The 12,006-nt window shown below is 36.0% G+C and overlaps 1 protein-coding gene across 4 annotated transcripts in view; it reads left to right on the forward strand.

The window, feature by feature from the left end:
- LOC127152866 (EGF-containing fibulin-like extracellular matrix protein 2) overlaps positions 1-12,006 on the forward strand; it is an 18,055-nt gene continuing 6,049 nt past the window's right edge. The window contains exons 1-11 of one of the 4 annotated variants that reach the window (XM_051093735.1): positions 1-474; positions 1,016-1,081; positions 4,152-4,440; positions 4,662-4,710; positions 7,214-7,426; positions 7,528-7,650; positions 7,755-7,871; positions 9,962-10,081; positions 10,166-10,285; positions 10,369-10,495; positions 11,018-11,213. In XM_051093735.1, the coding sequence (XP_050949692.1) occupies positions 395-474; positions 1,016-1,081; positions 4,152-4,440; positions 4,662-4,710; positions 7,214-7,426; positions 7,528-7,650; positions 7,755-7,871; positions 9,962-10,081; positions 10,166-10,285; positions 10,369-10,495; positions 11,018-11,213 (1,500 nt within the window). In that variant the 5' untranslated portion in view covers positions 1-394. Of the gene's footprint in view, positions 1,082-4,151; positions 4,441-4,661; positions 4,711-7,213; positions 7,427-7,527; positions 7,651-7,754; positions 7,872-9,961; positions 10,082-10,165; positions 10,286-10,368; positions 10,496-11,017; positions 11,214-12,006 lie in introns of all 4 variants that reach the window. The other 3 variants (XM_051093734.1, XM_051093737.1, XM_051093736.1) reach the window with 3 other exon arrangements.

Below are 12,006 nucleotides of genomic sequence, written 5' to 3' on the forward strand. Positions count from 1 at the left end.
TTGTAACTAAAGAAAGAAAGACATGAACATCTTGGATGACAAGGGGGTGAGTACATTATTTGTAAATTTTTGTTCTGGAATTAGACTTCTACTTTAAGAACTGCTCACTGAAATGTTCTATGGGGAACCCAACAATGGTTCTTCTATGACATTTCTGCAAAAACACCCTTTTGGAACCTTTATTTTAAAGAGTGTAGAGGAGGCCAATTATCTCAAAGTGTGTATGTGATCAGTGTTTTCCCACAGTGAAGTAGCTACCTGTTTGTGTGCCCGGCGGGTGTGGGTCAGCAGCAGGGGGCTACAGTTGGCTGGTCAGCTCTGAAGTGGATGGATGAGGAGACACTTTTACTACCTTATAAAAGGCCAGACCTAGGACAGCTGTCACCCCCTACAAATGGTCATGGAAAATTCCTCAGAATTTCTGCAGAAGAGTCCTCACGGGAACTTTCCCTGGCCCTCCTGCTGTTTCCAAAAGTAGGCTACCTCTGTTGTTTCCATCAAAGCCATTGTCTTAATAGTGCTCAAACCTTTGTGTAATGAAGACGCATGATGTTCCTGGCACCGGTTAGTGTTTTACAGTTAAATCGGGAGGCCTTGCCTCCTTTTCTACCCTGTTAATTTGTGTCTGCATTCCTTTTCGACATCCCCCAGTAAATATCCAGCAGTGTCAGACACAAGCGGAGCTGCACCAGGATGAAAGTTAATAAGGCAAAGCGTGTTAAAAAATGGGAAGTAATTGCACAGGATTTGCCTAATATAACCCAGATGGATTGGTTTGCATTGAGTTATGAATTTGGGATTTGGTCTGGAAACTAGGAATTTGAATCCTAGGGGCCTGGAGGAAAAACAAGGCAGGAGGGTGAAGGGTGGCTGAGATGCAGGGGCTGTTCAGCAGTGGGTGGAGAAAAAAGAAGTGGGACGTCCTAAGCTCCTTTCTATAGCATTGCACCTTTCCTCACATTCGTAATACACTTCTAAACAGCTATTACCGCCTAGGTCCTGTCTGTTATCACAGAGCTTTAACTAAACGAAGAGGGAGACAGAAGAACGAGAAGAACTTCTGCTGGACAGACTTCAGAAAGTGAGTTTCAAACCATCTGTATTTGACTGCTGTGCATTTGCAGTTTTACAAAATACAAGTGATATTACTGGAGATAAAGCATGCATGAGAAATTTGTATCATTCCAGGACGTTAAATCTCGCCTTTTAATAATGAAATGAGTGACAGAAACGTAGTTAGTGTTTTGCAATCATGCTTAAATGTGGCAGAAACCTTTAGTTTAAATTAAAAACTGTTACAGTTAATAATTTGAGACAAGGATGGTGGCTTGTTTTTGGACGGATCTGAGGGCATGGAATGGCCTGTGTAGTCATATCCTGTGGAGTTCAGACGCTGGCCATGTTTCTGCCTCTTAGGCAGGCCAACTCTGCCGTTCCAAAACAAACATCAGAGCAAGTCCCTAGAAATCTATCGAAATTCTGTATTTACAGAAGGCATATAAAACCAACTGATGTACAAGAGCAATTAAAATGATAGCTGTAAAAGCCAACACAGCTACAGAGAAAGATCATCTTTAGTGTTGAAACGCAAGTGTAGGCGGATGTTATGGAAATCCAGGAGGGATAATGATAGCTGAGGAGGTCTGTGATTTCTATTACAGCTATAAAAACAAATAATGACGCCTTAAAATAAATTCTTTACTGTAGTTAGGTGAGCCCAGAACAGGTGAAATATTGTTCCAACAGAGGTATATTGGACAGTATGACTATCCTCAAAGAGCTATTTATACCTGATTTAACCCATAAGTACTTTTGTTGGTATAAAGTAATGTCTTGAAGTAGATTCTTTGATGTTAAATAATATATTTGACTTGACTAGAACCGTTTTTTTTTAGCGTACAGTCAGGATGAGATGCACGTGTGAATAACTATCTCCAGATCACTGAAAGTGAGGAATGAAAAATCCGTCATGCAATATCTGATTATATGCACCAACTTGTCTTGTTTCCAAGAACTGCCTAGTTTGCAAGATCAGAATCACTGCACAAAATCTCAAACTCGCATTTATCACTTATCACTTATGACCCTGGATCACAAAACCAGTCATAAGGGTCATTTTTTCAAAATTCAGATTTATACATCATATGAAAGCTGAATAAATAAGCCATTGATGTATGGTTTGTTAGGATAGGACAATATTTGGCAGAGATACAACTATTTAAAATCAGGAATCTGAGTGTGCAAAAAAATCAAAATACTGAGAAAATTGCTTTTAAAGTTCTTCAAATAATGTTCTTAACAATGTATATGACTAATCAAAAAATTACGTTTTCATACATTTACAGTAGGAATTTTACAAAATATCTTCATGGAACATGATCTTTACTTAATTTCCTAATGATTTTTGGCATAAAAGAAAAATCAATCATTTTGACCCATACAATGTATTTTTGGCTATTGCTACAAATAAAGCCCAGCGACTTAAGACTGGTTTTGTGGTCCTGGGTCACATATCCTATGGTTTAATATATGTTTAAGAATTATAGCCTTACACTCTAAAAAAATACTGGGTTGTTTTTGGGTAAAATATTGAGTTGTTGGGTTAAGTTTTGTTTATTTTATTTTTATTTTTTATTTAATTAAAGATGACTGAAACTAGTTTGAAAATTAAAAATCAGACACATAATTACTAGAGGCATCAGAAATAATCAAAATGTGGATATTTATTAATAAGCAATTTAAAAATGCTTATTATTAGTTTATTATTTATTCAGCTTATTAATAATGTTAATTTCCAACGTATTTTAGGTTCATTTTAAGCAAGAAATATAGTAAATTTTAACTCAAAAATTTAGTTAAAACTGCTCAGAAGGTTTTTACATATGCAAATACATTTTAATATGTATTGTATAAATTAAGATTGATTAATGTATTATTATTGAGCATGAATTAAGTCTTGCTCAATAGTACATTTATTAATTAACATTTACCTAGACCAGTGTTTAGTATTTATGAGATACATACACTACCAGTCAGAAGTTTTTGAACAGTAAGATTTTTACTGTCTATTAAAGAAGTCTTTTTTGCTCATCAAGCCTGCATTTATTTATTTGATCCAGGGTATAGCAAAAACAGTCAAATTTTGAAATAATTTACTGTTTAAAATCAGTGCTTTATATCGGAATATATTTTAAAATGTAATTTATTTCTGTGATTTTAAAGCAGTTTTTTTAGCATCATTACTCCAGTCACATGATCCTTCAGAAATCATTCTAATGTGCTGATATGCTGTTTAAGAAACATTATTTTGAAATAAAAATTATGATAAAAACATGTTATAAAAGATTTCTATTTCAGATAAATGCTGAACTTCTGAACTTTTCTATTCATCAAAGAAACCAGTGAAAAAATTCTGCTCAGTTGTTTTCAACATAATAATAATAATGAATGTTTTTTGAGCTGCAAATCATAATATTAGAATGATTTCTGAAAGATCATGTGACTGGAGGAATGATGCTAAAAATCAGTTTTAAAGTCACAGAAATAAATTATATTTTAAAATATATTTAAATAGAAAACAGTTCTTTTAAATAGTAAAAATATTTCAAAATTTTACTGTTTTTGCTTTTTAAAAACATTAAAAATCTTACTGTTCAGAAACTTTTGATTGGTAGTGTAGTTTTTATTAATATTTTGAATTAGTTTTTAGTTTTGTATTTTCTGTTTTTATTTGAATTTTGTTGTTTTTTAGCATGTCTATTTAGTTTTTATTAATTATTGTTTAGTTTTAATTATTTTGGTACATCAAGTTAAAGTCTAAATGAAAAATGTTACTGTGACAACTAGCTGAAATGTTTTTTTACAATTTTTACACAGGTTTATTTCAGATAAAAGAAGAATTTTTTTTATTAATAGTTTAGTTAACTATAATAAATCTGACCTACATTAATAAATGCTGTTAAAAAACAGTGTAAATTGTAAAGCTAGCTAACAATCATAACCAGCACACCGGTATCTAAAACAAAACATATGGAGGTGATCAGCAATGCTGGGCTTTTAAACAGTTCACTTTCACTGCTTCCAAATGTGTAAGTGTGTACTATTCCTGTTAACACGTTTATTTGCAATTTCCTCTGTTGTTCTTTTACAAGGTCTCACCCCCACCTGTCTGTCTGCCCCCGCCTTATTTTCCTAGAGGAGGCGACAGGAACTGAACAGGCCCCCTTTGCACGTCTGTTCTCTCTCTTATTGGGCCTCTTCGGCGTGAGAGTGTGCCTTAACGACAGCTATACATTTGTTCATCCATCCAGCTGTGTGTGTGGCAGAGTGAATGTCCTGTACCCTGTAACTATGAAGGCCACATATGTGCTAATTTGCGTGGGTCTGGTTGTTCTTCCTGCTACAATCTGTCAGTCTCCTGCTGAACGTGACTCTTACACAGTAAGTAATAGTGACAATTTCTCCCTGTTCTTCTCTCTTCCACTTCAGTCTTCCTTCATGCTTGAACATGTCCTTCTATGTAACTTTCCATATATAATGTGGTATTGTATACTGTCAGACATCAGTTTGCATTAGAAGTCATGTTCCTGTCAATACAAGTGTTTGAGTGTGACTGCTAATGATTAAAGATAACACATAATAAAGTGTGTTTTCTCTGCCAGGAGTGTACAGATGGCTATGAGTGGGACGTGCAGACTCAACTCTGTCGAGGTGGGTGGAAGGTCATGTGCCAGAGAAAAAGAGAGAGAGAGAGATGATGAGAAAATGATGCATTTCTCCTCTAATTATCTTGGTTAAATGTCACATGCACAATCTCTCTGTCCTGCCCCTGCGTCTGGCTGCATCTTTTAATGTTAAAATACACTGTGTCCTGAGTTGACACAACAGAGACAATTAACTGAAGCTGTAGTTAAGTAGCCCCGCCCACTGTGAAGTGTTATTGGTCTAAAATCCTTCCTCATGGCTAAATTATGTAGTTTATATAAAATGTTTTTCAATGTTAAATTACTTAATATTCCAGATACAACATATCCTAACCAAGCACAACGCAATAAAATTTAAAGGGATAGTTCACCCAAATATGAAAATTCTGTCAGTAATTACTCACCCTCATGCTGTTCCAAACCTGTAAGACCTTTGTTCATCTTCAGAACACAAAAAAAGATATTTTTGATGAAATGTGTGAGCTGACCCTGCTGACAACAATGCAACTACCACGTTCAAGGCCTAGAAAGGTAGCAAGGACATTGTTAATATAGTAAAATATAGTAAAAGTATTCTTGTAGCTTTATAAAATTAAGGTTGAATCACTGATGTCTCATGGACAATTTTAATGATGCAACGATAAGAAAGAATGTTGTTGGTTGATTGGCCCCTTTTTCTGCAGCTTGCGGTAACTCCACCCATTTTGAAAACTGATTGGTCCAATCCTGCTTGACTGTCTCATCAGATGTCTTTTGATTGGTTAATAATATTGCATAGACATACAAAACTGTTTTTTAAGGCAATGACTCAACAAAGGACCGAAATGTACCTGTTAACTTCATGGTTCTTATGATTTTATCTTATGATTTTTTTATATATATTTGAAGATGGTTCTTTGTGATTGATTTTCGTTGTTTATTGGCTTTCTTAAAGGGACAGTTCACCCAAAAATGAAAATTCTGTTATCATTTATTTACTCTCACTTGTGTGCAATCACATATTTTAAAGATTGTTGGTAACCGAACAGTTTTAGTTAAAAAAAAATCTCTCAAAATGTCTTCTTTTACTGTTCCATAGAAGAAAGTATATCATTCAGGTTTCGAATGACATGAGTGTGAGTGAGTGTAAATGTGAGTAAACACTATTTTTAATTTTTGGGTAAACTATATCATGAGTTCACTCCCAGTAAAATAAAAAAAAAAAAAAAAAAAAATCCTTTTAATTTACTCACCCCATGTCATCCAAGATGTTCATGTCTTTTTTTCTGTAAGTGAAAAGAAATTAAGGTTTTTGAGGAAAACATTCCAGGATTTTTCTCCATATAGACTTCTATGGGAGCAAACAGGTTGAAAGTCCAAATTGCAGTTTCATTGCAGCTTCAAAGAGCTCTACATGATCCCAGCTGAGGAATAAGGGTCTTATCTAAACAAAACGATTAGTCATTTTCTAAAAAAAAAAAAATTAATTATATTTTTTAACCACAAATGCTCATCTTGCACTAGCCCTGCAATGTGCGTCCATTCACTCATTATGTAATCATGTTGGACAGGTCACACACGGTTAGTTCTGCGTCTCTGTACTTCTATTCAAAATGATAGGGTAAGACAAAAAACTCCCAGCCTTTTTCCTCCAACCTTAAAATCATCCTACATCATTGTTTTTCCCTTTTTTTGTAAAGGGCATTTGACTTTCTTTGCACATTCACTTTGTACTTCTATGTCACAAGCAATGTTGCCAAGTAAACGGTTTTCCTGAGGAATAGGGCTACTTTAACACTGTTGCCAGAGGTTGTTTTTCCATGTCTACGGGTTTAAGCGACCCCAATATTGCGATATTTCTCTCCTGGAATGCGAATGCTACCAGGGGAACCCCACCAAAAAATGCATATTTTACCCCTTGGAAAGCGATTTTTACCAGGGACCCAACCGAAACACATTTGGGTTAGTTTTGGGCTAGTATTGAATAGCAATTGGGTGGGTTTTGTTGTGAAAACCTGGCGAGTGACCTTCGCAACATGACTGTGTAATGCTTGAAGTCAGGTTAGTGCAAGACAAGCATTTGTGGTTAAAAAGTATATCAATTTGTAATTTTCTCTTTTTTTTTTTTGGAAACTGACTGATCATTTTGCTAGATAAGGCCCTTATTCCTCGGCTGGGATCATGTAGAGCCCTTTGAAAGCTGCACTGAAACTGCAATTTGGACCTTCAACCTGTCGGCTGCCATTGAAGTCCACTATATAGAGAAAAATCCTGTAATGTTTTTCTCAAAAACCTTAAATTATCAGGAAATTTAAGTGTATAGATAACAAAAAATTATACTTTATGATAAAGAGTTGCTAAAAATTGAACTGCTTTGCTTTTTTCTATTTCTTATCTTGTGTTGTTTATCCAGTATATATTTTCATATATTTGTTTCGCATGTCTAGTATTTAATAAAAAAGAATAAATAACAATTAAAAAGGGAATACAAATTACTTTTAAACGTAAATTCTCTTGTCTATTTTACTTAGACATCAACGAGTGTGAGACTATACAGCAGGCCTGTCAGGGAGAGATGAAATGCTTTAATCACTATGGTGGTTACCTGTGCCTTCCTCGCTCCGCCTCCGTGATCACCGCACCTGAGACCTCCAGCCAATCAGAGCCCAGTGCTCCTGTGGAGACTAACGACTCCTTTAACCCCTGTCCAGTAGGCTACAGAGCCCAAGGAGAAACCTGTGTGGGTGAGTTATTTAGGCCTAAATGTAGGGAAACCCTATTCATGTGGTTTTATATTGTAAATATCAGTATGATATCCTGAAGCTCTTCATCATGTTTTGGACAGACATCGATGAGTGTGAATTGGACATGCATGACTGTCAGCCCAGCCAGGAATGTATCAACACCGTGGGCACCTACACCTGTCAGTGCCCTGACGGCTACAACAAGATTGGCATAGAGTGTGTGGGTAAGAAAAGTTCAATTCAAGATTTATTTTGAGGTCAAGAATCAACATGGTCAGTTTAATTTAGCATAAGCGTCTGTGCTTCTGTATCTCCTCTCATCTGTTAGATATCGACGAGTGCAGGTACAGGTACTGTCAGCATCGCTGCGTGAATGTGCCAGGATCTTTCTCTTGTGAATGTGAGCCTGGCTTCCAGCTGGCGGGAAACAACCGATCATGTGTTGGTAAATCCTTAAAGATCAAATACATATTCCCGCAACCAAAATTTGTTTACATACTTGTATAATTAATGCCAAGTTCTGTCATGAAATCTGTCATTAACACAAACTGATAATATTCACAGCATTAAACTAATTTGCACAAGCTGATTGGTTCATGTTGCTTATGCAGCCAATGAACTTGTTGCTTTAACAACTACTAGAGCATTTCGCAGCATGCCTTCAGAGTTCCTCTGAAACCCTCCACCTCCCCAGCTCCACCTGTATAGAACTGTTACAGGTTATTATATAAGCTATTATGTGTAGCAGCAGTATGTCTTAAATCAGGGTTTGTAGAAGGTGCTTAAAGTGCTTGAAGTACTTGAATTTGACTTGAAATTTAAGGCCTGGAAAACTCTTGAAAAGCAATATTCCTGAAGAGGTACTTGAAAAGTGCTTGTATTTGTGAAATAAGTGTTTTGTTTTGTTTTCAATAAGCACATATCTTTTCACGCAAAATGCACAAAATTCAAAAAACATATTTTTTTCTTTTATTTCAGTTAATGTCATAAAATTAGCAAGTTAAGGCAGTAGTAGTACAATGTTGTGTAAACATGGCTGAAGACATGAAAAGAGGAACAGATAAACCAAATCAATTGAGTCATTTATGCTGGATCCGCTCCGCTTGATTCAATCTCATGACTTCGATCATTCATTTTAAGTGATTCACTAGCAAAAGCCAGATTAAATTAAAAGAGCCATTCATTTTTGCCATTCATTTCGATATTGCTTGTTGTGATTCTAAAAAGTATGTATAGTGATATACGTGAAACTTTTTAAAACTCAGAATCCATTAAACCAATGTGCCACAAAATGATTCACTGTTTCGAATAGCTCCAATCGGATCGCATACCGCGATTCATTTTACTTTTGATCATTCAATTCGCAAAATGATTCATGAACTCGTTCCGATCTAAATCATTTCACAAATTGAATGATTCACATCAAAGGATTTGCGATACATGATTTGAAGTCCCGATCTAAATCTAATGATTCGTGATACGCAAAGTTCAGATCTAAGTCAAATGATTTGCGATCTGGCACTCCAAGCGCTGATCTGAAAAGATGGTTCATGAATCATTATTCAGATCAGGACTTTGGAGCGTGGAACGCAAATCATTTGATTTAGATCGGAACCTTGGAGCACGGATCGTGAATCATTTGATTCATTTTGGGACTTCAGAGCGTGCATGGCGAATTATTTGTTTGAGCATGGATCGCAAATCATTTGATTCAGATCGGAACCTTGGAGGAGGTTTGTGAACCTTTTGCTTTAGATCGGAACCATGGAGCACGGATCGAACAGTTTGATCTAGATCAGGACTTTGGTGCGGGTTTGTGAATCATTTGATTCATTTCGAGACTTCAGAATTTGTATGACAAATCATTTGATTGAGCGTGTATCGCAAATAATTTGATTTAGACCGGAACCTTGGAGTGGGGATCGTGAATCATTTGATTCAGATCGGGACTTCGGTGCAGGTTCACAAATCATTTGATTCAGTTTGGGAGCACGTATAGTGAATCATTTGTTTCAGATCAGGATTTCGGAGCGGTTTTGCGAATCTTTTTTTCAGATTCTTTCTTAAACAGTAGAAAACATCAAACAATTATAGCAGTACAGTTATAAAAACAAAACAAAGAAAAAAGAAATACACAAATCCCTTAGAAAAATTAACTGTGATTTTACTATAGTGAAAGTGTAGTATACTTTGTAATACTTTAGTAGTAATACTTTGCATGTGCCTCACTTTATTTTTGGCATTTTGTTTTAGTAGTATATTTTTATTTATCTGTTTATCATTTTTTAAATTTGAAAGAGAATTTTGATAAGTGAGATCTCTGTTTGAAGTCTTTGAAAATAAAAAAAGTGTTTGAAAAGTCCTTGAAAGTCCTGTAATTTCATTTTACAGTATCTGTACGAACCCTGTTAAATACTCACGTCACCATTTCAACTTATGTATTGCAGGGATGGCCCGATAGACGATTCCATCGTTTTAATTCTGTCCTTTTTTTTCAGTTCATAAGCCTCCAACATCTCTGTTTTTTGTCATCAGATGTAAATGAGTGTGAAATGGGAGCACCTTGTCAGCAAAGGTGTTACAACAGTTACGGTACGTTCCTGTGTCGCTGCGAACAAGGCTATGACCTGGGACCCGATGGCTTCTCATGCAATGGTTAGTGCGTAAGACATTACCCTAATAGTTTTTGCCCAAGTGATGATGGCCTGAATGTAATTGGCTTTCATTCTTTCCTCCCAGATATTGATGAGTGCAGCTATTCCAGTTTCCTCTGCCAGTTTCAGTGTGTGAACGAGCCTGGAAGATTCTCCTGTGTTTGTCCAGAAGGTTACGAGTTACTTGGGACACGACTCTGCCAGGGTATTGGAACTAAATCTCTTTTTTTACACTTGTTTTGTATAATCATATTTCACTTGGTTTCAGTTTGTCACAATTCTGTGTAGATGTGAATGAGTGTGAGACAGGCACTCACCAGTGTGGGGAGGGACAGGTCTGTGTGAACATCCATGGTGGACATCAGTGTGTCAGCTCCAACCGCTGCCAGGACCCCTACGTCCAGGTCTCAGAGAAGTGAGTTTCTATTGATTTAAAGGCAACTTATAATTGAATCAAGGGTTATTTCACCCAAAAATGAAAATGTTGTCATTAATTAATTACTCACCCTCATGTCGTTCCAAACCCATAAGACATTTTTTCATCTTTGGAAACAAATTACATCATTAGGTGGTAAAAGAAAACAAAAATAATGTGACTTTATTCAACAGTTTCTAGGGTATTTTTGTTTTCTTTGCGCACAAAAAGTACTTTTGTGGCTTCATAAAATTAAGGTTGAACAATGACATATCATTTTAACAATGTCCTTACTACCTTTCTGGGCCTTGAATGTGTCAGTTGCGTTGCTTTCTATGCAGGGTTAGAAAGCTCTCGGATTTCATCAGAAAATCTTAATTTGTGTTCTGAAGATGAACGAAGGTCTTACGGGTTTGGAACAACATGAAGATGAGTAATTAATGATAGAATTTTCATTTCTGGGTGAATTATCCCTTTAATGTCCCTCTCCCTTTTTTCTTGTATCACTTTGTTTCTGTCTAGTCGTTGTATATGTCCAGTGGTGAAGCCAGAGTGTCGTGACATGCCCTTCTCTATTGTGCATCGATACATGAGCATCACCTCCGAACGCTCCGTCCCCTCCGACATCTTCCAGATCCAGGCCACCAGCGTCTATCCTGGAGCCTACAACTCCTTCCGCATTCGTTCTGGAGACGAAAATGAAGAATTCTACATACGGGTCAGTCAGACACACACAACACCTTTTAAACATCAGTTTCATAATTTTGGTTATATATTGAGTAAGTAATAGAGTGAATATTGGTGAAAATGGTTCTGTTTTGCATTCTTTTTTTGTGAAAAATGTGGAAAATTCTTTCAAATTTGTAAATTCAAGAATATTTGATGAAAAGAAAGCTCAAAAGAACAACGTTTATTTGCTACATTATATACAGTTGTGGTCAAAAGATTCTTAATACTATTGTTACCTGAATGATCCACAGCTGTTTTTTGTTTATTTAATGATAGCTGTTCATGAGTCCCTTGTTTGTCCCAAACAGTTAAACTGCCTGCTGTTCTTCAGAAAAGTCCTTACGGTCCCACAAATTCTTTGGTTTTTTAGCATTTTTGTGTATTTAATCCCTTTCCAACAATGACTGTATTTTTCGAGCTCCATCTTTTCACACTGAGGACAACTGAGAGACCCATATGCAACTATTACAGAAGGTTCAAACGCTCACTGATGCTTTAGAACACAATGCATTAAGATCCGGGCGGTGAAAACTTTTGAACAGAATGAAGATGTGTTAATTTTTCTTATTTTGCCTAAATATCATATTGTTTTTCATTTAGTACTGCCCTTCAGAAGCTACCGGAGATACTTGCATGTCTCCCAGAAAACAAAATAATTTAAATTTAGCCTGATCTTCAAATTCAAAAGTTTTCACCCCCTGGAACTTAATGCATTGTTTTTTCTTATGGATTGTCAATGAGTCCCTCAGTTGTCCTCAGTGTGAAAAGATGGATCTCAAAAT

This window comes from Labeo rohita, chromosome 21, assembly GCF_022985175.1.
Source record: "Labeo rohita strain BAU-BD-2019 chromosome 21, IGBB_LRoh.1.0, whole genome shotgun sequence".
Classification (NCBI taxonomy): domain Eukaryota; kingdom Metazoa; phylum Chordata; class Actinopteri; order Cypriniformes; family Cyprinidae; genus Labeo; species Labeo rohita.